At 50.6% G+C, this 27159-nt stretch overlaps 2 protein-coding genes across 4 annotated transcripts in view; one reads left to right on the top strand and one right to left on the bottom strand.

The window, feature by feature from the left end:
* The window catches only part of SUN2 (Sad1 and UNC84 domain containing 2), a 19453-nt gene extending 17434 nt beyond the window's left edge, over positions 1-2019 (top strand). The window contains exon 18 of the mRNA XM_032416591.1: positions 95-2019. Within this exon, the coding sequence (XP_032272482.1) occupies positions 95-208 (114 nt within the window). The 3' untranslated portion in view covers positions 209-2019. The remainder of the gene's footprint in view (positions 1-94) is intronic.
* Positions 2020-2306: 287 nt separating this feature from the next.
* Positions 2307-26966, bottom strand: GTPBP1 (GTP binding protein 1). Of its 3 annotated transcripts, none has more exons than XM_032416578.1 (12): positions 26740-26966; positions 23584-23695; positions 16804-16984; positions 15865-16213; positions 12916-13039; positions 11972-12086; positions 10328-10472; positions 10015-10197; positions 9096-9231; positions 8307-8485; positions 6821-7021; positions 2307-5931 (listed from the first exon to the last, which is right to left on the bottom strand). In XM_032416578.1, exons 1-12 carry the CDS (start codon positions 26929-26931, stop codon positions 5839-5841), a joined length of 2010 nt encoding a protein of 669 aa, XP_032272469.1. In that variant the 5' UTR covers positions 26932-26966; the 3' UTR covers positions 2307-5838. The 3 variants fall into 3 exon arrangements, with proteins under 3 accessions (XP_032272469.1, XP_032272471.1, XP_032272470.1); XM_032416580.1 differs by lacking the exon at positions 26740-26966 and adding an exon at positions 26083-26483; XM_032416579.1 differs by lacking the exon at positions 6821-7021.
* Positions 26967-27159: the final 193 nt, after the last annotated feature.

The following is a 27159-nucleotide window of genomic DNA, read 5'->3' as shown; positions in this document are numbered from 1 at the left end:
CATCTGACCCTGGGGGTGGCTGTCTCCCTTCCTGCCCTCCTGTCAGTGGAGTTTGAGGACTTGGCCACTCCTAACCTCTCCTTTCTCTACCCAGGACACTAAAATGGCCACATACCAGGTGGTAGAGCTACGGATCTTGACTAACTGGGGCCATCCCGAGTATACCTGCATCTACCGCTTCCGGGTGCATGGGGAACCCACCCACTAGGCCTTTTCTGTACTGCGGCCAGCCAGCTGGGAGTCCAGCCTCTCTCAGCACGTGCCCCCTTCTCTGGGAGTGGGAGAGCAGCACCCTGCCACTTCCCCACATGCTTGACCAGCGCACGGACTTCCAGGAGCAAGAACCCCTGGCCTGATGGAGCTGAGAACATATAGGGCTTTCCTAGCAGCGGGACAGCTCAAGGTGGACAGCAAGCTCCAGTGTCCCTTTTCTTTGTCCTCCTTGTGCCAGGCATGGGGTGTCTACTTCACCCTCTTGGGATGGTGTATATATGTAGCATATTGTGGGGGACTGAAAGACAGGGAGAGAGGCAATGAGTGGACATCTTCCAGCAAAGGTGGGTAAAACCTGTCTGCCCCTTAAACAGGATGGGGGCTGGCACCCAGGGAGCTGCTGATGGTAGGTGTGTGAATGAAGCAGGTGCCGAAGCCGTGGGTGGGCTATAAGTGAGGGCCTGGGGCAAGTGAGCTGCCCTCATCCGCAGGCAGGGAAGTGAGGTCCTCTGGGAGGAAAGTGCTTGTGGTGCAGGTTGGGACTGAGCCCCAGTCAGGAAGCTCCTTGTACAGGGCAGCCAGGCTCTTCTAGAAGTCTAGTGCCATCAACCTAAGGGAGCTTGACCCATGAGGTCCCCCAAAGGCCTCGCTACATTGTATTTGGTCTGGGTCACAGTGGGCCGTTGGGCTTCCCATGCCCTTGAGGGTCTGGCTCCTGTGAGCCTCTGAGGGGCCAGGGGGCCAACCTGTAGGATTCCCACTCTGCTGGGGCTAGTTGCTTTCTCTCGCTCTCCTGATGCTGGGACCAGGGCCCATTCTGCTCCCCATTCCTGCTAGGGCCTACCTGTGCCCCAGAGCAAGCTTGTCACATTCCCCCAGGGTGAAGGGAGCCTAGACCAGTTTGAGGCCATAAGCAGCTGGGGTAAGCTTAAAAGGGTGAGGAGCAGGGTATTCCCTAGGCTCTTGGGGTGGTCCAAAGAGTATGATGGTAACATTCAAGGTGTCATGGTGGGAAGAGGTCTGTCTACTGTGGGCCCCCATCCTAGTCAGGCCCCTGACTATAAGGGCCCTGATCCTCAGCTACCCCCTTGGGACTCTTTCAAGCTCTTGCTCAGATTGTTTCCTTTCTGGCTCATTTTCTATGGGGGGTGGCATTCAGGGGTGGTGGGCAGCGGGGAGATAGGGCTTTTAGACCCAAGCAGGCCTGCTGTATTATGTATATATTTTTCAAGGTCTGATTTTTAACTGAAAAGCTTTGGGCTTGATTCCTAGCCCCGTTCTGTGGGGCACTGACTGATTTCAGTTCCTTGTAACCCAGCTGCCATGAGGGGCTGCTGTGGAGGCAGGTGCCCCAGGAGCAGGACTGAGCCCCAGATGGGCTCGTAGGGGAGGAAGCTGGAAGGAAGAGGAGGCCCAAGGCCACCTCTGGTCCTCTGGCAGTGGCCCCATCCCAGACAACCAGGTTTCGTTTTGCGCTCTCCTGTCACAAATGCTGCACTATTGGTTCTGAATTTTTTATCTCCAGATTCTAATTTATGCCTATGCAAAAAAAATAAATTATGCCCAGGATTCATGGCGTGTGTAGTTTTTTATCTGGCCCTGGCACAGGGACTCTGCTCTTGGGAAAACAAGAGCATGAACTCTGAACCAAAACAATGCCCCAAAGACTTACCCCTGAACTTCAGAAACCCAGGCTTCTCCACTAAAACCCAGCTGGGATGAAGAACGGGGCTTAAGGCTGGCCCTGCTCTGGGATTCTGGGCTCAGGGGAGAGAAAGGGAGACGAAGAAAGAAGGGGGGTGGCTTTATTAGCCCTCCTAGACATCCCAGTAGGAAGTGGGCAGCTTTGGGGCGCCTGGGTGGCTCAGGCGTTAAGCGTCTGCCTTCGGCTCAGGTCATGATCCCAGGGTCCTGGGATCGAGCCCCGCATCGGGCTCCCTGCTCTGCGGGAAGCCTGCTTCTCCCTCTCCCACTCCCCCTGCTTGTGTTCCCTCTCTCGCTGTCTCTCTCTGTGTCAGATAAATAAATAAAATCTTTAAAAAAAAAAAAAAAAAAAAAAAAAAAAAAAGGAAGTGGGCAGCTTTGCCTGCCTCTCGGTGTCACTTGAGCAGAAGGTAGACGAATCTACCTGTTTCACTACTGACGTCTGCCTTCAGTGTGGGACTGGACTCCACAGTGGGAACTGGACATTTGTCCCTTGTACCTATGCTAGGATAGCACAAAGAGAAGGGTCCCCTGAAGAGCCAGAACCTGCCAGCTCAGAGGAACAGGTCCTGGCCCTTCCCTGCCAATATGTCCCCAGATTCAGTGCCTCCAATAAGCTGCTTGAAGGGCCAGGGGTGGTTCCACAAACACGCTTTCCAACATACTCTGCTCCTGACCATGGCACCTGACCCAGGGCTGGTCCCCACCACATCTGAGAAAACAGAGGCTGGGATGGGTCAGGAGGGGAGGGGTCAGGGATAAACTGCCACAAGAGAGGGTACCAGGTGCAGTGTAAATCCAGCCCTGAGGCCTTGGGCCAGTTAACCCCTCACCCCTCTATGCCAGGAAAGAGCTGGTCCTATGGCTCACCCCCAGTGACCACTCCATTTTCCCTACTTCACTCAACACCTGCTCTGCATCTAGAACGTCTCTCAACAAAGGAGCTATCCCCCAGCTGCACCACTAAATGAGTGCCTGGAACTTACCACAGTCAGGGCTCAGTGCCCCTGGTTGTGCCCTCCAGGCCAGACATGTACCCTCTGCCCATCTGCACATGTTCAAATCCTCCTGACCCCTCAAGGCACAGCTCTCACCCCATTTTCTCCATGCCCCATGCTCCCAAACCTGTGTTTCCCCCTGCACCATGGCATAGTCCCATTCCCTTATTCTGGGCCAGGGAGGCCAATAAGCCAGAACAGGGGTCCTAACCGAACTAGACGCCACAAATGCTAGCTGTGCATACAGAAGGGTCAGGATCGGTCGTTCGAGATGATTAACAACTTTATTCTTTATCAGCTATAAAAGGGCTGGTGTTTTGTTCCAAAGTGAGAGTCAGTAGGGCTGAGACCCATAGAGGACCTGTGGAGTCCCTGTTAATGACAGTAAAACACTGTATTCAGTCAGCCCCTGCTAGCAGGCGTGGGTCTGGTGACCACGGAGATCCAAACCAACCTCCTGCGCGTCTGAGGGCAGAGGCCAGGGTGGAGACCACAGCTTCCAAAGGTAAAGAAAGTGGTTATGCTCTTAGGGGCAAAAGAGTTCAAACAAGGTCCCACCCTAGTGAAGTCCTGTGGAAACACGGGCTCCACAGCACCTGCCATGGGGACAGAGAGCAGAGGGGTGCTCCATGCTGCAGCCTTCCTCTTGCGAAGGTACCAGTGGGCAACAGCCCCTATAAGCAGGACCAGAGTCAAAAAGCAAGAAGGAACTAGCACACAAAGGACAGGCATGGGCCCAAGGCCACTGGGCAGAGCGGCCGCCTACTGACGGCTGGGGCTGAGGGCTGGTGCGGGCAGGAACGTGCCCAATGGTGGCGCTGCTCCTCCGAGCTTCAGTTGCCTTAACTAGAAAAAGGGACCGCCACCTCTCTCCTAGATGACAGCTTCAAAATCAAAGCGCCTAAGTGAGGGAGACACCCAGCACAGACACATGTCAACGCCCCCTTTCTCCCTGCACGCCTGCCCACTGCCCCGAGGACCTGGGAGCCGGCGCGGGGGGCAGCAGCACGGGGACCAGTCCGCGGCGCCTCCCACAGGCTGGCACATCAGAGCCTCACCACACGCTCTCTCGCTGAACCCTCACAACCACCACGACACAGGCATTTGTTTACCTCTCGCTCTAAATGAGGAAATAGGTTCAGGGAAGACTGGCAACTTGTCCCGTGTCACATCTGCCAGAGGAGCCTGCATTTTGAAGCCACGCATGTCTGAGAGAAGCTGGGCTCCTCCCGCCCCTGCCCTGCGCCACAGCTGGGGGCTCAGGGGGCAGGCACAGCCAGCGCTCCCCGTGGTGGCACCTCCACCTGGGGGGCCGGGGCAGGGAACAGGACACCGTCAACTTGGAACAAACTTTTATTTTTTGTGCTGGTCTGGTCAGTCCATGGCCATGGGTCAGTGGTAACTGGAAATAGCTGGAAGGAGGGGAGGTGAGGGGACCAGCAGTCCAGAAGCAGGAAGAATGGAGGACGGTTGGGGATGGGAGGGAGGCAAGGCTGAGGAAGGACCCAGCCAGCTGGGTGTCTGCCCTGGCTAGAAAGAACACATCTCCACCCACCAGTCCACCCTAAACCCAGGGCTTCTGGCCACAGCTCGGGTCAGGCTGGTGTGGGCCCCACATTGCCGTCGCTGGCCTGAGTGACCCTGACCCCACCCCCACCCCAGGCAGTGAATCTTCCAGAGGGATTAATGTTCTGTGCTGGGCCTAGAAGAATCTTTTTCACTACCCTTACCTGCCCTCCCCACACCCCAAATGGGGCTTCCGAAACTGGGGCTCAGGCCCTTCCCTGTTGTGCCCCTGTAGCAGCCATGCTGGGGCAACATGGTGGGGCTGTAGTGGGGAAGGGGTTCCAGTCCTGGCCTGGCTCAGAGGAACACCTCATATCCCCACCAACAGGAGGTGCTGGTGAGCGGGACCCAGAGCAAGCCAATCCCAGTCCAGGTCATCAGTGCCCCAAGGCCCAATAAGATTCATAGAAAGTTCAAGGGCCAGAGCCCCCAGCTCAAAATCAGCACAATGGGAGTTGCCCTGGCCTGGCCAGGCAAACACAGGATTGTCTCCAAGGGGAAAGGAAAACCACCATTTGTCTTTGGGTCAGTGGCAAGGGTCAGAGTTAGGGGCAGGGAGGTTCCTACAATCCAAGTGCCACTCCCCTCCACACATCTACAGGCTACAACTTAAGAGATTTTGGCATTACCTGTTTTGGGGCTTAAGTGGGGGGGAGGAGGAGAGAGAGAAAAGGAGGCCACCACTCTCCATTCTGCTAAAAGCCCCCCAGTCCCAGAAGGAAGGCTCCCTGCTCTGGCAGCAGCACTTACGAAGCCCCTAAACCCCGAGTTCGGCTCTGTGGAGGGCTCTGGGTGCAGAGGAGTGAGCACAGGGGAGGAGGGTGAGCACAGGGGAGGAGGGTGCTCTTCAGCTCCTGAAAACCCCTAAAGGTTGTCAGACACACAGACGGATGGACAGATGGGCAGGCAGCCAGCTCCTGGAGGCTGGTGGCCAGCCACAGAGGAAAAAAGGAGAAAGACTGCCAGGGCCCTGACCGGCTACACTTCTGCACCACACACACACACACACGCACGCACGCACGTGCGCACACCCACACGTATACACACACACACACTAAAGAGAGAGAGAGAGGTAATAAAAAGAATAAAAACTAAGGGCCCAGATGTACAAAAAATGTGAGTAAGGAAGAAGGCAGGGAAGAAGGTGGATGATGGTCAGTCCTCCAGAAGTCTGGCCACCTTCCTCAGCTTATAAATTACAACCCCCCTGGAAAATGGGGGCGGAGGGTGGGGAATGATGAGGCTCCGCTGTGGCCTGGGGGAGGGCGGGTGGTGGTCAGAGCTGCTCTGGCCCACGTGGTAGAACAGTGGCCAGAGTACAAGGATCCCTTGGGTGGTGGGGGTGGGCCGGGGAGATTCAGCAGCCGCTGGCAGGAGTCACGCAGGCCCCCTGGGACTTCACTTTGTGACGCTGGCCCCCCCGTCGCCGGCCCCCGCTGCTGGGCTTGGGCTGAAAGGGAGAAAGAAGGAGCTTGAGAAGTAGTGGCCCACTGGGAGCAGGGTAGGACAGCAGAGGGGCAAGGTGGCAGGAAAAGGGGTAGGAGAAAAGCGAGCAGGCAGGACGGTCCCAGCCTAGCCTGAGCAGTCATCTACTACTTGGAGCATGGCATTCCCCCTCTGTCAGATGGAGCCAGCACCCATCCTAGCAAGTGGGGCACACGTGATGGTGTGAGACAGAGCCGTTCCGAGAAGCACAAGGAGAGCAGGAACCAACATCTGCCCCCGCGGATAGGTAGAAAGAGAAAGGCTCAATGTGGGAGAGAGAACAGAAAGGACAGGTCCAGACAGAAATTTCCTTCTCCCAAGAGGGGTCAGATGGAGAAGACCCTGGAAGGAGCAACATGAGGGGGTGCCAGGACAGAACCAGGGGACAGAGCTAAAGGGAGATGCTGAGTGAGAACCACACTGATACGGGGTCCAAGGCCACCAATGCCCACCCAGGAGGACCCACTAAGGCAGCATCTTTCCAACAACCTTCTGGACTGCCACACACACATCCCACTCCCACAGACCGCACGCGCTCTTACTTGGGAGATGGAAACCCTGACATTTTTCTTTTGCTTCATTAATACCAAATGCTAATCAGGACCAACTAAATCAGCTTTAAGCAGGCCATAGCTCAAAGACTGGAAAATACTGCCCTAAGAGACAAACAGCACAACACTTAGCACTTATGTGCCAAGAATTGGGGGAGACACCTCCTATGAATACAGACATGGGAGCTAGACACAGGCTGCCTAAAGCTCTCCTGTCACCTCCACCAACTAGAGTAACAGTCACCCTCCCACTCCCACCCTGAGGTGGTCAGGGGACCAGACCAGCCTGAGCAGCACACTCACCTGTGGCTGGAGACTGCTGGACAAAGCTGGCTGCACAGCCCCTGGAGAGCAAGCTTCATCTCCAGTGGGGGGCGCCCCTACCGCTGGCCCTCCAGAGGGGCCTCCTTCTTCTCGTTTGGTCAGGGGACCCTTTTTTGTTGACTGCATTTTAATTTGCTGGGGCTTTGAATTCATCGGGGAGTTGTTGGTGGTCTGGAGGAGCTGCAGGAGCCAAGGAGTTGGGGATGAGGCTGGAGCTGCAGGCAGGGACATCGGCTCAGCTGCCCAGGCCCCGTGCCCCCACCCCCAGGGACTCCCTGGCCTGGCTGGTCCTGAGTGAGGTGGACGGCAAGGGGGCCACGACAGGGGCAGTGGGCTGGAGAGACGTTGTCATCCCCATTCAGTGTCTCAAGGCTGCCCCTACCCTAGCTGCCTCAGCCCAGCTCCATCCTAGTCCCTGCCCCAGCTGCTCTTCCCACAGACAGCCTGTGCATCTTGGCTATCCCCCACCTGGCCTAGCTCCTAGGCTGGAGTCTGGCCTGCCCAGAACCTTGTATCGAACTTGAGGCTCTCGTTCTTGCTAAGCTTAGCTGAAACTCATCAGAGCATCAACTGCATCTCTCCTACTGCCCCTATAACAGTCCGGGGCAAGTTTTAACTTCAGGCCTCCCAAAGAGACCAAGTGAGTGTTCAGCATCTGGAAACACTGAGAGTCTGGCTATCGGGGATCTTAAGAGCTACCACCCAGGAGGGACTGATTTAGAGCCTTCCCCTGTGGCCCAAGTTCAATCTCAAAGCAGACGGGAGGACTGCCATACCCCCAAGGGCACTACAGCATGTGCTGGTAGCTTCTGCCACTCTCAGCCAGTCCCAGAGGCAAGTGGCCTTCAAGGACATGATCAGGTCTGCATGGATGGGCCTGAGGAAGGCCGTTCTGGAGGCAAGGCCAGCCTAAGGGTGGCCCCAAGATCTCACACAGGCTGCTTGGAGCAAGAGTCAAATCACTCATCAAGTGCCCCTACCCAAGGCCATGGGTGAAGTCTGCAGAGGGCATGAAGTGGGCTCCAGGACACACAGACGGCTCAAGCCCCAAGGGAACTCAAGCCTAGGACCCCTAGCTGTCCAACATTCACTCTAACCTGACCCACTGCTGTTAAGGGTGCCACCCCAGCCAGGCCGCTGGAGCCTGCGCCTGGCATCTCGGAGGCTGACCAAGGCCCAAACACTCTCCTACCACTGTTTCCTATGTACGACAGCTAGGCCTCAACCCCACCTGCTCTCCTCCATGGTCACCACCAAAGCCCAGGGAGACCTCTCAGGGGGAGAGAGAAAATGGCACTGAGGCCGCACTTCAGCACTGTTCCAGCTCTCCCAGGGCGGGAACTAGAGCCTCTGTCCCTGGCAGTCAGGGGGATTCTGCAGGGCTTCTGCTGTTGTGCTCACAGGCTGAAACTGGAGTGGCCCCCATGCTTCCTGGGGCTGGGAAAGGGGGGCTGCCTGGCCATACCTTGGTGATGGTGCCCACGGCCTTGGTGCGGCCTTCTCGAAACACCAGCCGCTGGTCTATGTGCAGGTACTCAGGGGTCTTGATGAAGCGGAAGTGCACAGTGGCCTTGTCCCCCGTGCGCAGGCAGTCCTTGTCCATGCTCAGAATGGTAGCCGTCTGCCTGATGCTCCCACAGTGCACTGCCAAGAGAGCCAGGGGGTCACCACAAGACTGAGCTGCCCAGTGGCCTCCGGGCAGGAGAGGCAGGAGTGAGAACATGGAATATGCTGGAGCTGTGGTCAGCTAAAGGCCTCAGGGGGCCGTGTGTGGTAAAGTGAGCTGGAGGTCCACTCTCAGGTCTGATCCTGTCACACACACTCAGACCCCACCTGTCCCTGCACCCACGGCCCTGGTTCCTAAATACAGGGCACTCTGTCTGCATGTGGGCCTTCTCTAGACTGCTGGCTTCTTGACGGCAGAGCCCCTGCCCAGCACTGTGTCCCCAGCACCTTGGCAACACCAGGCGGCACACAGCAGCATTCAGAAGACGTTTGCTGAAGCAATGAGTATGAGGTTCTTGAGGGCAAGTCTGGGTCTCCAGAGCCCAGCACAGAGGCGGCACTCGGTTAATGTTTGCAGAACTGAATAAACACTGAGGCTTACGGGCAGAATAGAGGGGGCATCACTACATAGTATGGAGACCTGACTCTTGGCTGCAGCTGAAACCTTGGGGTTTGGGTAGCTGGAGCACTTTGTTGGGGTAGCTACAGCAGAGGGCCTCCTAGGCTGGCAGTGCCCTTAGACACCTACCCATGGCCTGGTAGCGTGGGCTAATCGTGGTGGGGTGGTGGAGGACAAGGATCTCGGCCTCAAATTCCCAGGATGCTTGGGGATTCAAGCGTGGGGAAACCATCACCATGCCCTTGCGGATGGACGAGCGCTTGATCTGAAAGAAAGAGGGAATCCCAGACCTCAGAGGCAATAATGCCCAGGGGTTCTTCCCCCCGGTCCCAGAGGACCAGGAGTCCTTTCTGGGAATGGAGACTACCCCAACTCAGCCTTGCCCTCTTACTGTACTAGACCACAGGCCTTCTCGGGTGGACAATACAGGGCCAACTTGAGGGCTATGTGGGAAGCCTAAACACTGCCACTGGGGGTAAAGAAAGCCTTTAGCAGGAATTGGCATTTTCAGCTAGGCCTTGAAGGATGGTGGTGAGAGGGCAGAGGTAGGCAAGCTTTCAAGTGGAAGGGACAGGGCGAGCACGATGGGACTGTTGGAGGGAATAAGGAAATTCCCACTCTGCTGGTTAATTTGGTTGGCAGGGAGGTAGGTGACCCTAGAGCTAGCACTTATCCCAATCCCTGAGGGACAGAAGGCTGACTGGGAGAAGGATTTGGCATGGACCCCAAGGACCCTATATAGAGGGACCAACTGCACAGGAGGGAGGTATCTTTCTGACCTTACCACTGAGCTTGGGGCACCCACCTCAGGCACTAGAAGGAGGAAAAGAGCTTAGGAAGCAGGCAGGCAGGCCTGGGCTCAAGTCCTGGCTCCAGAACTTACTGTGTGTTCCTGGACAAGTCACTTGGGCTCTCTGAGCCTGAGTTTTCTGACCTATAAAAGTGAGGTCAGTAATCCCTGCCTTACAAAGCAGCCAGGACGACTGGAGATGGCCCAGAGCCCAGCATAACGAACCCAAGGGGAGTTCTTCGTATTCTCGGCACTCACCTTCTTCAGTGCAAAAGAGGCTGTCTGGCCCCCCCGCACCTCCTTGACAGGCATGCGCTTGCGGTGGATTGATTTGACAGCAATAGACAGGAAGTTACCCAGGGGATCTGGGCCAAGCAGCAGTGTGTCATTCAGCTTGATCAGGCCTCTCAGTGTTGTCCCCGACACCACTGTCCCCACACCCTGCAAAGAAGGCCAGGGTCCAGTAAGTCGATCCCACTTACGTCCTCCCTACCATATACTTGCCCTGATGCCCCTGTAGGAAGGGCCCACCCAGCCTCCCATCCTGTTCAGTCCACCAGAAGCCACTCACTGGGACAGAGTAGGTGTCGTCAATCTGAAACTCAGCAGGCTCTTCCTCCCGGTAGCTGGTGCGGGGGGAGAGGAGGTTGAGGAACATCTTCAGCAGATCTAGGTTCTCACCTGTAACGTTGGAGATCTGGAATATCGGGCACATCCTAAGTGGAGGGTGAAGAAAGATAAAGGAGCTCAGGTGGCCAGCTCCCGGGTGACAGAGTAGGAACAGGAGAGCTTCTGGAACATGTGCTGCTGCTAAGGGCCCCGCTGCCCCCTCACCAGCCTGCTCCAGCCTTCCAACTGCCTACCCCCTGCCCCAGCTTTCCACGTGCTGGCCACACCTGCTCCAATGCCTTCTTCTTTCATTCAGTTTTATCTCTGAAATCTGTCCCCTTGTCTCTGTCCCTCTACCATTGCCGTATTTTGGGCTCGTATGACTGCCTCTTCTTCCTAAAGCACACACATTCTTGCCTAAAATTCTTGCCTGTCTTTCCACTGCAGAGAAGACAGACAGAATTCCCTCTTCCCAACATCTCTGCAGGTTTATTTCTCTCAAATTCCTCTCTGCCAGCCAGACTACAGAACCTTCTCTTCTCCCAAAAGCTATTACTTTTTTTGCTCCCCATGTATTTCTTCATTCTGATCCTGCTGCCTGGATTCCTACCCTCTTACCCAACTAACAAATCCTCTCCTCCTTCAGGGCCCATCTCCAATGCAGATTTTTCCAGGAAACTCTTCTCACATGGGCACTCCTGACTCCTCCCAGATCTAGGGAGCACTTTTTGCATCTCTGTTACACGTGATTACACCTGATTTTCCGTCAGTCATCACAACAGCCTCTATGTCTCCTATCCAGGGTTAATCATACTCTTCAAGATCAGGAATTATATATTCCCCATTGCTCCCAGAGTAGCACCTGCACAGAACAGGCACGAGGAATGAATGGAAAAGGGGCCGGCTGAAATGTACCCCCTCTGCTGGCCGCCTGATGGTACTGAAGGCAGCACTGGGACACAGCCACCAGCCAAAACGCCAGCCTGCTCCGGGTGCTGTATACTGACCAAGCCAGGAGGCAGATGGCTCCTAAGCAGCCCCAAGACTCTGGGAAAAGGGGCAAACTTAACAAAGTTCACTATTATCAAGAGAGTATCTCTGACCAAGGAAGTGACCACCTTGAGGACAAGGATTATACCTGAGTCAACTCTGAATCCTCAATGCCTAGATGAGGAGCCTGGTACAGAACATCCAACAAATATTTATGGAATCAAAGGAAACATTAATGACTAAAAGCCAAATGCTAATCTGTGATTCGAGAGTTTTTGAGAGACAACAGTATAAAAACTTCCTAGTAACAGTTATAAAAAGGGCTGTGTCTGTATCACACAGCATCCAGACACAGCGCCAAGTGCTTTACATACATCATTTCTAACACTTACGAGGCCACCATGGGGAAGGGAATATTATTCCCATTTCACAAGTAGAGACACTGAAGCCTCAGCTGGGATCCAACCTCAGCAAGGCCAGCACCTCAGAATCTGGGTTGCCTGATACCGCTCCCAGGCAACACTGCCGGCCTGGGAGAGCTTGTACTGAGACCAGAATCTTCTATTCCATCCAATCTCTGTGCCAGCCCAGCAGTGAGTGCTCCCTACCCCATTACCTCTCAGAGCTGAAGTTGGAGGCCGTAACGATCACATCATCCTTGCTCTGTACCAACACAGGGATCTTCCGGCAGCCTGGGGACTTCAGCAAGCGCTGTAACAGCTTCAGGGTTTCTTAAAGGTTGAAATGGAACACAATTAGGGGGACACAGCTTTCTCTCTGGCCAGGCTTCCAGGGCAAGACTGGTCCACTCCTTACTGAGAGAAGCAGGAGACAGATGGACCAGTGTTAAATGCCATGCCTGGAGAAGCAAAAGGAGGATCAAAACTTGGGGTGGGTATGTGCTTGCTAGAGTAGAAGGAAGACATATAAGACCTGTCTGGTAAGGTTACGAATCTGAAACCTGTTGAATTTTTCCAGAGTCTCTAAAAGACCCACATCCTATAAGTAAGTGACTTGGGGGTCCATGGGAAAGGCAATGTTCTCAGAATGCTTTGCTTCCTGGATAAAAATTCATCTGACAAAGGGTCTCTATGACATTTACACCTCTGCAGAAGCCCTTATGAGGCATTCCAAAAGAACACCTCTTCACTTCTCTTCTACCATCTGCAGCAATGAGGGAGAAATACAAGGCTATTCTGAAACCTTTGGTGGTAGAAGGCAATCAGACCCTCTGCCCAAATGCCTCCATATGTATCCTGTTCAGATGGTAAGACCCAACCCCCTGGCCCCGGGGCCATCTGAAAAGAGGTACCAGATTAGGAATCTCAAGGATCCTATATTTGGAACCAGAAGGAACAAAGAGTAAGGGATAATTCTAGGGTGTGCTTAGACCAAGAGCTAAATAAAGGAGGAAGCAGAAGATTCAGGCTTGATGGAAATTCAGACCAAGGTCTGAGCACAAGACAAAAAAGCAGAAGATTCTGGGCTGAAGCCGTGGCAGCACCACTAAGGAGCCACAGTGGGTGACAGCCCCTGCTACTAGACACAGGCTTCACTTACCTTGCAGGATGTTGGCAGGACACATGTCAATCTTGGTGACCACCACAAAGACAGGCACATTGAGTGCCAATGCCAAGCCCAGATGTTCCTTAGTCATCCCCACGATGCCAGCATTGCTGCCCACCTGCCCCAACACAGAAAGAAAGGTCAGGACAAGGGAGACAGAAGTTGTTGCTGGGTGGGCACAGGGGCTCAAAGAAGGCTGGGTTAAGAGAGAGCTCTCCTCTGAGGCCCCCATCAGAACAGGACACGTGGGGCAGAAGTCTTAGGCCAGAAACAAAAGAGCTGTAGATGAAAGCTGGGCTGGGCACAGACGGCTTTAACCTCTGATTTAACTATGTGGGCTGTCAAAATCTGAAGAGACTTGGAAACAATAAAAAAAGACAAACCCAGACAGTCCGGGGAAACAACTGTCTAGTGTCGTCAAGGTATATTCAGTCTAACATCACTGGTCCCCAGTTTCCTTGTCTGTAAAATGGAGAGATAGTAACATCCCCTTTAGAGGTCTCTTGAGATTTAACTGTCATAAAGTATGTCAGAGATCCCGTACACAACTAGCATGAATTAGGTGTTCAAGGAATGGCAGCTCTTATTACTGTTACTATTCCTTCCCGTAACAATAAAGGTTTTAAATATCACCATAAAGGTTGGCTAAATGAAGGCACGTGTCCAAGTGTGCCATACAAAATGTACCAAATGTTCTATAGACAAGAAAGAGGAAACTCTTATCTACTGACATGGGATAATCCCTAATGTATGTTTTTAAGAGAGGAAAAAAAGCAAGGTGTATATTGCATGCTACCATTAAAAGGGTGTAGAATGGATCATTGTTTGAAAAAAGCAGCTGTAAGAGCTGGAAGACATCTGGGGAACATCTGAGATCACATAAACACAGCCGAGATATTAGGGAACTCCTGTTCATCTTCCCGGCTGCTGTAATAGCAGGAGACCGTTCTCACTTTTAGGAGCTGTGTGCTGAAGGATTTGGGTGTCAAGAGTCACAATGCCTATAATCTACTTTCAAATGATTCAGCCAAGACAACAACAAAAAATACACATACTCATCCACGACATATAAAGATGAACAGAGCAAACGTTAATGATTGTTGAATCTGAGTGGTGGGTCTATGGGATTCATTGTATTATTCTTTCAACTTTTCTGACTGTTTTGAAACTGGAGGGAGAGAATATATCCCCATTTGCTGGTATGATTACAAAATCTCTCTCAGAATAACTAAGAAACTGGAAATACTGGTTGCCCCTGAGAGGAAACTGGACAGAGGAAGAAGACTTTTCACTATAAGCCCTTTGGTTATCTTTTTGTTTTTGTACCACATGAATGCATTACTTACAAAAACAAAATTAAATTAAAGTTGCCACGACACATTTATATAGTGTTTAATACATTCCAGAAGGTTTTCAAACGATGTTCTCATTTGATCCCAGGTCACAGGTGAGCTGCCATCCCCCCAACACCGATGTCCCCTGCATATTCCCTTCTGCCCACACCAAGATACCTCCTCTTTCTGCCTTCTGATTCTTCCCATTTCTTCCAACCACCTTTCCTATCCATCCCAGACTTGCTTTTGTTCTTCCCAACTGGGATAAGAGAATGCTCTATCACTCTGTTGTCTATATATTTTAAAGTTTTTTTTCCTGGAAATTGATTGTCATGGGGCAATAATTATTTCAGTGTTTTCTATAGAAAAATTTGAATATTTAATAAAATATTAAAATAATAATATTTATAACCTAAAACTCAGATAACATATGACATTTCATCTAGGGTGAAGGTATTTCCTTTAATTGGCCTTGTTCACTATAGCTTAGTTGAAAAAAATGCTCATTTTAGACCGGTTTCTATACCTTTCTTAATATAAACCCAACAACTCCCCCCGATATGCCCTATGGCTCCTCCTCTGAAATCCCTTCTTGTAGAACAGCTTTTCTTAGCCCAGTTGAGTTGGTGATGGCCCCTTGAAATGTTCAAGGATACGGGAAATGAAATCATGCTGAGATCCCAAGAACCTTGGGCAGAGAGCCGACAAGAGTGTTCACACATATGCTCTGCCTCTTTACTCTCCAGTTTGGGGAGAATTTGCCTGAGAACCTGTGTTTGTGGGGCAACTTGATCAATTACGCTCTCAACAGATGCCTGTGTTTACTACACTTATTAATACAGGCAGCTGGAGGAACTGGGAAATGGGGAAGGGCTCAGAGAAGGACTTGCCAAAGGGAAACTTGCTCACTTGTGCTCTCTGTGAAAGCTGTGAAGCTGTGTGCAAGGCTGTGGATCCCACAGACTCCCATTCTCTGTCCAGAGAAGATCAGTGGGACCCAAATGGAAGCTTTGCAACATGATCCAACACAGAAGCCTCTGCTCCCTTCCCTTCTCAGGTGATCTACAGGATTAGCTGCTAAAAAGTCTCCTCTCACTGGACTCAACTGCTGTATCTTCAGGTCCAGCATGGTGCCAGGCACCCAGCAGCCGCTCCACAAGTACCTTGGACTGGCTGACACTCCTCCCAGGCTTTGAGAGAGGCCACCTCCCAGGCCCCTCTTGATTGCTGTCTGTGCTCTCCACCATTTCTTCCCAGGCCTCCCCTTCTCTGGGGGTGCCACCTCTGCAGAGTAGCCTAACCCCAGGAGAAACATTTCTGAAGGTAGTAAGTAAGCCCCAGGAGAAACCCTCCTCTGTGCCTCTCTGGAAAATAAAAGAGGTCCACAAATGGTACCAGGGACAGAGATCAAGGTACAGCCCTCGAGAAGGCCACAGCGCTCAGAGGAGTAGGTATCCCTGTAAAATGTGTCATCCTTACCCTCCTAAACCCTCAGAGCCCCAAACCGACAGGCCTCTGCCACAGAACAATTTCTAACACTTGCACATAAGCAACCCCCCCCAAACAGCCCAGCTGAAGCCTCCCCTCCTGAGGACTGCCTTACACTTACCATGAGCATGCAGAAGTCAGGCAAATGACCTGTCATGCCAAAGACAGTGGTCTTCAGGTATTTTTCATGGCCAGCCAAGTCAATGAAGGTAATCACCTTAGTGGATTTCTCACAAATCTTTGTCCATTCCAGGCTGCCACCATGGCTGTCCGGCTTGTTCACCACATTGCCTTCACTGTCAAAGCCCAGAATGTCGTTGCCCACGCTGCTGGTGCGACCAGATTCAATCTCGTGTTTGTGGCGGAAGAGCTTCTGACGGGCAAAGCCTCGGCCATTGTCCAGCTCCCCATGTGTCAGGACCCCCAGGAGCGTGCTTTTGCCAGCATCCACGTTGCCTACTACTGCTACCCTGCGTGTACGTGAACCCAAACATCCTTGTGAGAGACAGCAGGAAAGCAAAGTGAACCCGAGTAACTGGAACTGTAAGGACAGACTTGCCCCTGAGCCTCTCCAGCTCATCGCTCCTCCCATTCATGGCTGAGCACATTGGGAATGACCCTGGAGGTACACCCAAGAATAGAAAGAATTATTCAGGAGGAACTAGGCTCCTGTCATGATGGCTTTCTCTCTTAACTTCCATAAGCCTCCTCAAAGCTGCCAGATAGGAGCCCGAAAACCTAGAGAGGCACAAAACGCTCTCCTCCAAGACCCTGGTTTTTAGCCTCACAGGCTGATAGGTAAAGAAAACACAGCCCACACAATGGCCACAAATGTATGGCTAGCCTCCCACTCTTACCAAATGGAAATATTTAGGGATAGGGAAGTACAGAAATAGAAAATGGAGCTATCATATCTCTGGACACTCTTTCCATGCCTCAGAAGGGGAAGGAGTGAAGCTGACATGCCAGGTGCCAAAGGCTCAATCACCATTCTCTGCGAAGCCCTAGACCACAAGGTCATGCTGCAGAGAACCCCTGAACTGTTCTGAGGCCTCCTCACCTGACCTCCAGGAAGTCATTGTCTCCTACTCGTTTCCGGACCAGGTAATCACGCACACGGCCCCCAGCTTCTTGACGTTCCCGCAGGAGGATGACATCAGCCTCTATCTGTTCCGCCATGCTCTTCACTGTAGCGTAGGAGGCCTCCATATCAGCTTCACTCAGCCCATACTCAGTCCCATCTGGTGACAAGAGCCCAGACATCAGCCTGCCAACAAGCCAGCCGGTCAACCACCCCTACCAAAGGCCCCACCCTAGGCACTGGAGAAGAACACGGCTCTCTCTACCTGACACTTTTCAAAAACTTGAGCACACACGGAGTTAATAAATAACAGTGCCACGGGCTTCCCCTTTAAGCAGGGTATTCATTAATTCATTCAACAGTAATCACTAAGACTCTCCGAGGTTTTATGCCAAGCCGCATGCTGGGTACTGGGAATACAGGTGCCCTTGGTGAGCTCACAGCCCAGCGGGAGAGACAGAAAATTAATTAATTGTAATACAGCTTGAGTGCTTTACTATATTACTGTACAAAAAGAATGTAAAGCGTGAGCAACTGGCATTGCCTGGGGAAGCTGAGGACAGCTTTGCAGGGTATTGACTCCAAGCTGGGTCTCCAAGTGTGGAAAATGGACCTACAGAGAAAGGAGTAAAAACATCCTAAGCAGAGGAACAAAGCATGGAGCATGGCAGATCATGGCACATTCAGGGACCAGTAAGCAGCTCGGTATGTTGGGGAGCAGGATGTCAAGTGGTGAGAGACCACACAAGAGGTGGGAGCTGTTAAGCAGAGACGTCAGAGAGCAGCAAAACACAATTATGTACCAGGCGGTGGGAAGCCTTGGGGGTTTAGGCAGGGGAATAACATGATCAGATCACTGTAGGTTAGAAAGATATCTTGAGCAGCAATATAAAGTGTGCACTGGCAAGCGAGAGACCAGAAAGGGGGAGCCCAGTTAGGAAATAATTCTAATTATTCAGGAGGAACTAGGCTCCTGTCATGATGGCTTTCTATCCAGGCAAGAGATAATGAGGACAGGAGTCAAAGGAAAATGGGGAGAGAATTTCAGAATGATTTCAGAGATAGATTTTTTTAACTGAGGTAACTCAGGTGAAATATCCAGCAAGTGGCTGAAAAAAATGAGTCTGAGCTCAGGATGAGGAAGGGTGTCCAAAGGAAAGACAACGGACCAGTCAACCAATCACTTGAGTGCCTAATGTAAGGCAATCCCTGCAAGGTGCCTTCCACATGATGTCATTCAATGCCCACAACAGTTCCCTCAGCTTTTCCTCCAGCCTCTGTGTCTCACAGAACATCTCCGCTCCTTCCCTAGGCTGATCCCCCAGCATGTGCCCAACCTTTCTTCTCTTTTATTCCCTCCCAAAGACCTTGCAGTACCTTTTCTCACCTTCTCTTCCCTCCTTCCATGCTTCCCCTTACAAACAAGCTCATTCTTAAACCACAAAAAGGAAACCCACCCCCTCTTCCTTTGCCCCTGCTTACTAAGCTACCATCTCCCCTGTTCCTCCTTTCACCACCAAGCATCTCAAAAAAGTGATTGCACCTGCTGACTATATTTCTGATGACTGCAGAAGAAACTAATTTTCAAGGCATTAATGGACTTTAACCACTCATCTAATGCCTTTTTCTTGACCCCGACAGCATTTGACACTGCTGGCGATCCTACCTTTGCTTCCTGAAGTACCTCCCCTCCCACTCTGCTTGCTTATTGCCTGAACTCTCCTGATTCATCTCTCTACCCTCTGGTTCCTTCTTCTCTGTTTCCTCTGCTGGCTCTTCCTGCTCCTGTCCCCTATATGCCAGTTTTTTCCAGTAATCAGTCAGTGGCCCTTTTCTCTAGCCTCTAAACATTTCCCTTGGCCATCTCATTCCATGGTTCAAACTGTAGTTTTGTAAATTACAGAAACATTCATTTCTAGCACTGTCCTCTTTGCAGAGCTCCAGACTGAATTTCCAATTGCCTGTTTGATAACTCTTAGAAGCATGGCATCTAACCTCAACCACTCCACCCCCCTTTTAAACAACAGCACAAAAACTAACACCACTAACAAAGCATTTTAGACCTCCCTGCAATCCTAAGGAGTAAGCATTACTGTTCCCATTTAGCAGTGGGATAAAAAGAACCCAGAAGAGGTCTCAGAGTTGGTAAAGAGCCAAGGGGCTGTGTGAGCTTGGGTCTTCTGATTCCAAACCTAGAGGCTTTTCCTCTGGCAAGGGTTCCTCTTTGTGCCCAACTAGTTCCTCCCTTGCCTTCCTTACTTCTGATGACACCACCACCCTCCCCTCCCAGTCACCCAAGCTCAACACTCATCCCTCCAGTCCTGCAGATTCTAGCTTTAGACCTGGCTCTTCTGTCCTTGTCCCTGCTCTCTTGTTGCCAATCCAGTGAAACCAGCCTGACTCAGGCCCCGTTCTACCTGAATCACTGCAAGACCCCTAGCTGGTCTTAGCATACCCGGGCTCTATTCCCTGCAGCCCATCCTACATACACACAAGCTTAAGCTCCTAATCCAGGCACAGCTCTGATGTTTTCACTTCTAACTCAAAGCCTTGGAATGGCTCCCCCAACCCATCAGCATCCAGTTCCAATTCCTTAAAGGCCTCCCCCATTTATCCCACAGCCCCTCCTCAGTTTTGTCCCAATGCAAGTGGCCCAGTTGCCATCCCCCATGTTCCCTGCACTTCTTCAGCTCTATACCTTTGCTTATGTATTTCCTATCCTAGAAAGCCCATCAGTGCACCACATACTACCCCTTGTGGAACAGTGTTTTGGATGCATGTATTCCCCCACTATACATAGGCATCTTGAGGATAGGGTATATCTCAAACATTCCCTGGATGCCCCATGAGGGTGCTTTTCCTCCATCAAGTCCTCTAATGTTTGCAAAATGCAAAACAAATGAACAAAGTGGGAGCAGCTGGGCTGAGGAATACATGGCCAACTGAGCTCTGGAATTCTTCTAGATTAGAGAAGGGCTTGTTGAAAGTGTTCCAAAGGGGCGCCTGGGTGGCTCAGTTGTTAAGCATCTACCTTCACCTCAGGTCATGGTCCCAGGGTCCTGGGATTGAGCCACACATTGGGCTCCCTGCTCCGCGGGAAGCCTGCTTCTCCCTCTCCCACTCCCCCTGCTTGTGTTCCTGCTCTCGCTGTGTCTCTGCCAAATAAATAAATAAAATCTTAAAAAAAAAAAAAGTGTTCCTAAGAGGAAGTCTGCTAATCTTGCCATTCTTTCCAGGTCCCCAAATTCTATCCAACTTCCCAGTTTCTGGTACAACAAAATGCTTTCAGGTCCTGTTCCGTGCCAGGGGGCAATCATGAGTGTTACCTTGTCTATCTAGAGCTCCCAGAAAATGCTCCCAGTCACATTACCCTTCTCCAGCATGCACTGCATTCCTCACTCTGTAGGAGTGGAGACAAAGGTCAAGGAGAAAAGCTGCAGAGGTCCAATTACCCAAGGCCACATATTCAGCCACGTCCAAACCTAATCAGATTTCTGTCCTGCCATCTGACTTACCTTTTCTGTACGTACTCTCCTGCTCAACATGCTTTTAGGATAAGTCTTAACTCTTTGATATGGTATTCAAAAACCATCAAGATCTGGGCCCTGTGACCTGTCCAGCCTACTCTCCTGACACTCCAAACCTCACATTCTATACTCCCACTTCACAGAATCACTTTTGGGGGCACTTGGGTGGCTCAGTAGGTTAAGTGTCCAACTCCTGATTTCGGCTCAGGTCATGATCTCAGGGTCGTGAGATCGAACCCTGCATTGGGCTCTGCACTCAGCACAGGGAGTCTGCTTGAGATTCTCTTTCCCTCTCCCTCTGCCTCTCCCCCAACCCACTCCCATGCAAGCACACACTCTAAGATAAATTTTTAACAGAATCACTTTTGGTCCACCAAATATTCCACAATCACCAATGTCTCTGTGCCTTTGTGCATGTGGCTTTCTCTGCTCACTCACTACTGCCTCTATTTACCTGGAAAACTCCTATTCACCCTTTAGTATCAATTCAAGGGGCACCTCGTCTTTTGAAGCCCTTCCTGACTCCCCCACAAAGACCTAACACTCCTCCTATGTTCCCTGAACTTTTAATACAGTAGCTGGCTCTTGTAAGCCATGACTTAATATGAAAAATGAACAAAGTGGCTCTTGAAAGAAATCTCATGGTAAATCAACTATAACCTGGAATCCTTAAAAAATTATTACTGCAGGGCGCCTGGGTGGCTCAGTCGTTAAGCATCTGCCTTCGGCTCAGGTCATGATCCCAGGGTCCTGGCATTGAGCCCTGCATCGGGCTCCTGCTTAGCGGGAAGCCTGCTTCTCCCTCTCCCACCCCCCCTGCTTGTGTTCCCTCTCTTGCTGTCTCTGTCAAAAAAAAAAAAAAAAAAAATCTTAAAAAAAAATTATTACTGCAATTACTAACACTAAGTAACATTTATATAATGCTTACTGTATGTCAAGTATTAATCTTCACCATGACACCATGGGATAGATTCTATTATTAACCCCATTTTCAGACAAGGAAAAGAGCCAACAGGCAAATGCAGACCTACCAGGCTCCAGACCCTGAACTATCAGGCCACACTGCCTCTTTTTAAAATTAGGAATGTATACTTAAAGAGCACATTACTCTGTTTAGAATTTTTTTTTAAAATTTTTTTGTTGTTATATTAATCCCCATACATTACATCATTAGTTTTAGATATAGTGTTCCATGATTCATTGTTTGTGCATAACACCCAGTGCTCCATTCTGCTTAGAATTTTTTAACACCTAACTTATCCATACAAAATCTCTCTGAGGTAGGGTGGGTAAGTATGTCATTATCCCCATTTTACAAATGAAGGAAGAGACAAACAGAGGTGAGGCACCAAGCACAGGAAGTCAGTAATGAAGCTGATCCCTGGGGGCCTTGCACCTGGTTTAGTCCTCTGATGTTCAACTTGTTTAACTAGTTATGATCTCTTTCTCCCTCTAAAGAATTCCAGCAGGAAGGAGTCACTGTGAATGTAATAGCATCCAATTGGTAGATGCAAAGATAATGCCTGGGTGTACAGGAGATGTGATAATGAATATCTGACATTTTCTTATGCTTTGCCATTGGACGGTTAATTAGTTGTGAGTTGCCAAGGCATGGTAAAATTCACTAAGAGTCTACATTAAAGAATAAGTGGGAAAGGGTGGGGTCTTAAGAATTTAGATCATCAAAGAACAGTCCCAACACTTGTCAAAATTGATCTAGATGTGGTTTCTTCAATTCTACAAGCATGAAGTGGCCTTGGAGTGGTTCATCCTATTACCAGCGGGCCAGATGTGCACCTGAACAAAAGCTTTCAAAAGGCTACCAACAATGCCCTAGCCACCAAACAGAATGGCTTTTTCTGAACCTGACTCTCCTTGCTGTCTCTAGCACTTGACAATGCTGACCAATTTCCTCCCTTTTTTGACAGGCAACCTCTCAGTTTGCCTATCTCTCTGACCATGCTTTCTTTAAAGTGATAAGACCCAAACAGGAAGGTGGCAGCAAGGATGGAATGAAAGGGATAGATAGGAGAGACATTTCAAAGGAAGGCACAGCAGTATTTGGAGATCAAACCTTTCTTCCATGTGTCAATCTTGCAGCATTTCCAAATATTATTTTCTACTGAAGTTATCTATGTATATGCCATCTTTCTGGGACAGAGACCAGATTATAAGTATCCAAAAATACTTTGCAACAGTATCAAGCCCTTGGAAGATACTTAATAGATATCTGTCAAACAGTTAAAGAATGATTTTGAGATTTTTCTCCATCTTAGACTAAAAGGAATTATTACCTGCCTTCACAAAGCCTACATTCAGCAAAGAACTGTTCCTTTACTGATGCATCAAGGCCCATCAAGGCTTCCTGCATCCTGCAAAGATGACAGAGACAAGTTCTGGTACGAGCTAAATTCATAATTGTTAACAAGCCCAGCTGCCACTTCAGCAAAGATAATGCCGTAATGAAGTAAGGGTAAGTAGGCCTTGTATCGAGGTTATAAACTAGGAACAACCAAAAAAAAACCCCAAACCCAAAAAAACAAAAGCCCAAGATACAATCTGCAATGGGGACTGCCTTCCTCTAAAACAGTGGACCCCATTACAATGGAATAAGTAGGCTGGAGGACATTAATCGGCCCCTTCCAGAATGGTAACAAGGCTACATATCTGACAGGATCTCACAGAGACGAAAAGAGGACTTCTGTTATCACAACTATCCACACAGAATGGTCACTGTGGTCTGAGGCAAGGTAGCCTTGCTGAAGAGAGGAATTCTGGGTGTCCCTTTCTTGCGGACGTCAAGAAGAATCACAAAGGTTCTCTGTGAAGCAGGCAATAAGTAGCAATGGGATCTGTAAACCGGGCCTGGAGAGGGAAGACCTAGAGCTTTGCAAGGGAGGCTTTTTTGTATACCTAACTGTGATTTGCTCTATTACCTGAGATAAGAAGTTTCCTTGCTTTGTGCTTTCCCTTTATACAAATTGAGAGTACTGGAGGTAGAAAAGAAGCATCTGTAAAACCGCCTGGAAAGTGAATCTTTGAAGTCAAGCATATTATGACCACTAACGTGGGAATTAGCATTATCATTTTGTACTTTAATGTCCTCCCAAACAGTTCTGCAGATACTAAAGAATCACTGCAACTGAGACACACGAACAGGAAGTCAATAAAAGAGGGAAAATGTGCTCTAAGTAATTTTTTAAAAATAAAGCGAAAGGAAAACTATGCTCACCTGATCCCTGCCCAATGACATATATGGTCTCTCCGCATCCCTCGTCCATCCTCTCCCACATCTGCCGAAGTAGGCTGTCATACTGCTCTGATGTAGGGCTCACTAGAACCAGCTAGAAGAGAAACCAACAGCCTTAAGACCACACTTACTAGAAGAGCACCACAGCCAAAGCAGATCAAGAGCCTGACCAAAGACCCTGACTGAACCCCCACAGCACCCTGATCTAAAATAGCTACGCAGCCCCCTCATGCCCTCTCTGCCTCTCCTGAAATAGACTTTGAGCCTAAGCCTTCTATGAGTTAAGTTACATGATATACTAAAATGAGTATGTCTGAACCACAACCCACAGAAAAGAGGGTGAGAGGAGCCGGCTTCCTGCTGCTTAACAGGAGGGGCAGGACCCACAATAACTGAGAATCTGGACTGTGGACAGAAACTGATGAGCAGTGCTTTATTACCTACATGTCAGTCTTCCACCTTGCAGCTTTCAGTTCACAGGACAGAGATCTCATACACTGCCATGCCCTCCCCCCAAGGCCAATGGTTCTTACAGTAACGAAAGAATTCTGTTCCACCTTGCCTTGGCTAACTTGATTATTTAGGAATCAACAGTTAAAACTGCTGCAAGACTCATCTTCATCAACAAAACACCATTACCACTAAGATGGGTATCAGCACCATCATTTTGCAAATTTCTGCCAATAACATTAAAACATGAACTATTTATTTGGGGGGGCCAATTCCATCTTCTGACTACTAGTGTGTGACCTTGGACAAAGAACTTAACCTCTCTGAGTCTCAGTTTTTCAATCTACAAATAGAGATTATACTACCTGCATCCTAAACACACTGTACAGACCAAGTAAGATAACATGCAAAGCATCTAGTCCACACCTCAGTAAGTGGTAATTAGTTTCCTTCACCCAATCATTCCTAGAAAAACCTTCTTGGATGAAACTAGCCGCTACAGTCCTCTAATTGTTTCTCCCTTTGAGAGCTCTCAGAACTTTCCGTCTCCACAGCTAATTGTAGCAAGTGTATAAACTTATAGCTTCTAGGCTTCTCCTCAGGAATCAATCTATTCAACACATCACTTCTCCCCCTCCACATTCTCAGTTTTTCTTTTCAATATCATCAAAATTTATATACATATAGCTTCTCAACTTTAAAACAGTGAGGAGGACTTCCCCAGCTCTGTGATGAAGTAACACTTCCCTATCCCAGAACGCTAAATAAGTTGGTCAGGAGATGAAGGTACTACTCTCTTTGCAACTTTGCCTTGCAATTTCCCACTGTGTTTTCAGGATTCTTCAGCACCTTGACCATGAATTGACATCCAACTCATCTGCTTTTGAATCAAGTGCATTTCTTACAATTTCCTGAGTTGACTCATTAGGGCTTATACTTGTAACCTGGGTGCTGTCTGGGTCTTTTGCATCATGTCACATCACCTCACACACTTCCTCTGATCATCCCCCCCTCTGAGCTTGGCCATTCTCATTGTGGCAGTAGAGACATCAGACAGGAAAATTGTAATAAGGCAGATAGCTGGTTTCTTAGTAGGCAACTGCGACTAGAGGGAGAGAGAAGAGTTGAAATTTGGCTGCCTAGGTTGCAAGGGAACTTCTCTCCAGTTTGGGTCAAGTTTCATGCAGTTTTGCCACCACAGACCTTGAAAACTCGCAAATGTTTTCAACGCTCTATAAACGTCTTTTTATTGTAACTATCCAACAACAGGTAGGAGGCGGCGTTGGTGTTCTCCCTTCCTCGGCTGCTATTGAATCTGCACAGGGAATTACCAGTTATTTGGTTCACGTTAAACATTTACTCAGTAGTACGTATCAGGCACTGCACTAGGTGTCGGACAGAAAACGAAACTCAATCCAGTACATTTCAAGATCTAACTGGCTTTATTCTAAATTCATGAATCAGGCAGCACCCTACTGAGCAAGGAGAAAGCAGTTCCAAGTAGCTGTACCAAAACCAAAGATTTTAAGGCAGAAAGGGGGTGAGACAAGGTTATTAGGGAAAGAAAAGAAAAGGTCATTTCAGGCACGGTTACCTTCCCTTTAGGAAAGGCAGGGGGTTTTATCAGGCAGATTACCTCGCTAGTGCTGACCAGGAAATTTCACTCCTGGGAGAGGGTGAAGCTGCAACTAAGTACTGGTCTGTAGTCCAGAGGGCAAATGACCCCATCTTGGGCCTGTTGGTTTTTGTTTTTGTTTTCTTAAATGTCATATACATTTCTCATTTTTACAACACATCTGTACTTTAAAAAAGATGGAGCTGGAAAAGCGAGAGGTTAAGAAACTTTCCCAAGGTCACAGAGCCTTTTTAAGTGGCAGGGCAGGAAAGGGAACCCAGCCCAGTCTGACTCCCAAGTTGGCGTTCTTTCCTTTAGCGATGTTTTAAGCACCTTCAAAACACCAGTCACATCCTATACTTACTTTTTCATCCTCACAATGCCAAGCAGAAGCTGAGCCCTTAATTCCTGCCTACCTTCTCACAAGCTCAGAAGCCCCGATTTAAAAGGTCCTTCATTATTCCATTCATACAAGATGAGGTTCCACTCCCAGTATGGCGAGATTATGGGTCCTGCCCATCTTTCAGTTTTGAATTCCTCAGACAACCCTCTCCGCGACTGAGCAACTACTTTCCGTCTCCTCTTCCGAGACCAGGAAGAGCCCCGGCGGCCTTCCTGCTCCCCGCGGGGTTGCCTGATCCTCCCGCGCCTCCGCTCCCCCTGCCTCAGCCACCTCCGACTCTCCGCGGCGTGGCCAGTGCAGAGAGAGGACCAACCCCTCAGTCTCGGGGGAGTCGGCATTGCCCGGGGACGGCGACCGCGCGGGGCGCTCCGGGCGTCGGGCGCCCCCGTTCCACGTGGCGGAGCCGAGGGGTTGTGATCTCGGCGGGAGCCGGACGGCGGGAGGCCGGGTAGGCGCCGCCGGGAGAGGACGGCGGTGCGCGGCCCTCGGGGGCCGCCCCTCGCCCGGAAGCCCCAGACGCTTCCCGCACCGGGAGGTGGGCGGGCTCGGCGCGGCCCCTCCCGCCCCCACCGGCGCCGTCGCCGTCGCCCCGGAGACGGCTCGGCCCGCCGCCCGGTCCCCTCAGCGCCCGCCCGGTCCCCTCAGCGCCGCCGCCGGCGCCCGGGCCTACCTTGCTGGTGAGGTCCAGCTCCGGCTCGCCGTTGAGCGCCTCGCCGTCTTCGCTGCAGTCCGAGTCGAAGCCGCTGTGGAGCCGGGCGGCAACCGCCGCGGCCCTGGCCGCCCCCGGGGAGCTGGGTTCGGGGGCGAACATAGAGGCCGGGACCGGCGAGTCCATCGGGGAGCGACTCCGCTCCGCCGCCATCTTTAATAACTTAGGCTAATTCGTAGCCGGCCTCCCCTCCCTCCTCGGCGTATTTGCCTAATGTATGCGTGGCCCCGCCCCGCCCCTCATCGGATAATTTATGCGAAACTTCTCCAGCCGCGTAGAGGGTGACACGTATCTCTAGCTAAGAAACAATCGACCAGGCCTCTCAGCTACCAATCACTGCAGCCCTTTCAAGTACCTGATGAATAATTAATGAGGCCCAAA

This window comes from Phoca vitulina, unplaced genomic scaffold, assembly GCF_004348235.1.
Source record: "Phoca vitulina isolate PV1807 unplaced genomic scaffold, GSC_HSeal_1.0 scaffold19, whole genome shotgun sequence".
NCBI classification, from domain to species: domain Eukaryota; kingdom Metazoa; phylum Chordata; class Mammalia; order Carnivora; family Phocidae; genus Phoca; species Phoca vitulina.
The sequence above is the reverse complement of the archived record's forward strand: the minus strand, read 5'-3'. Positions and strand labels throughout refer to the sequence as shown.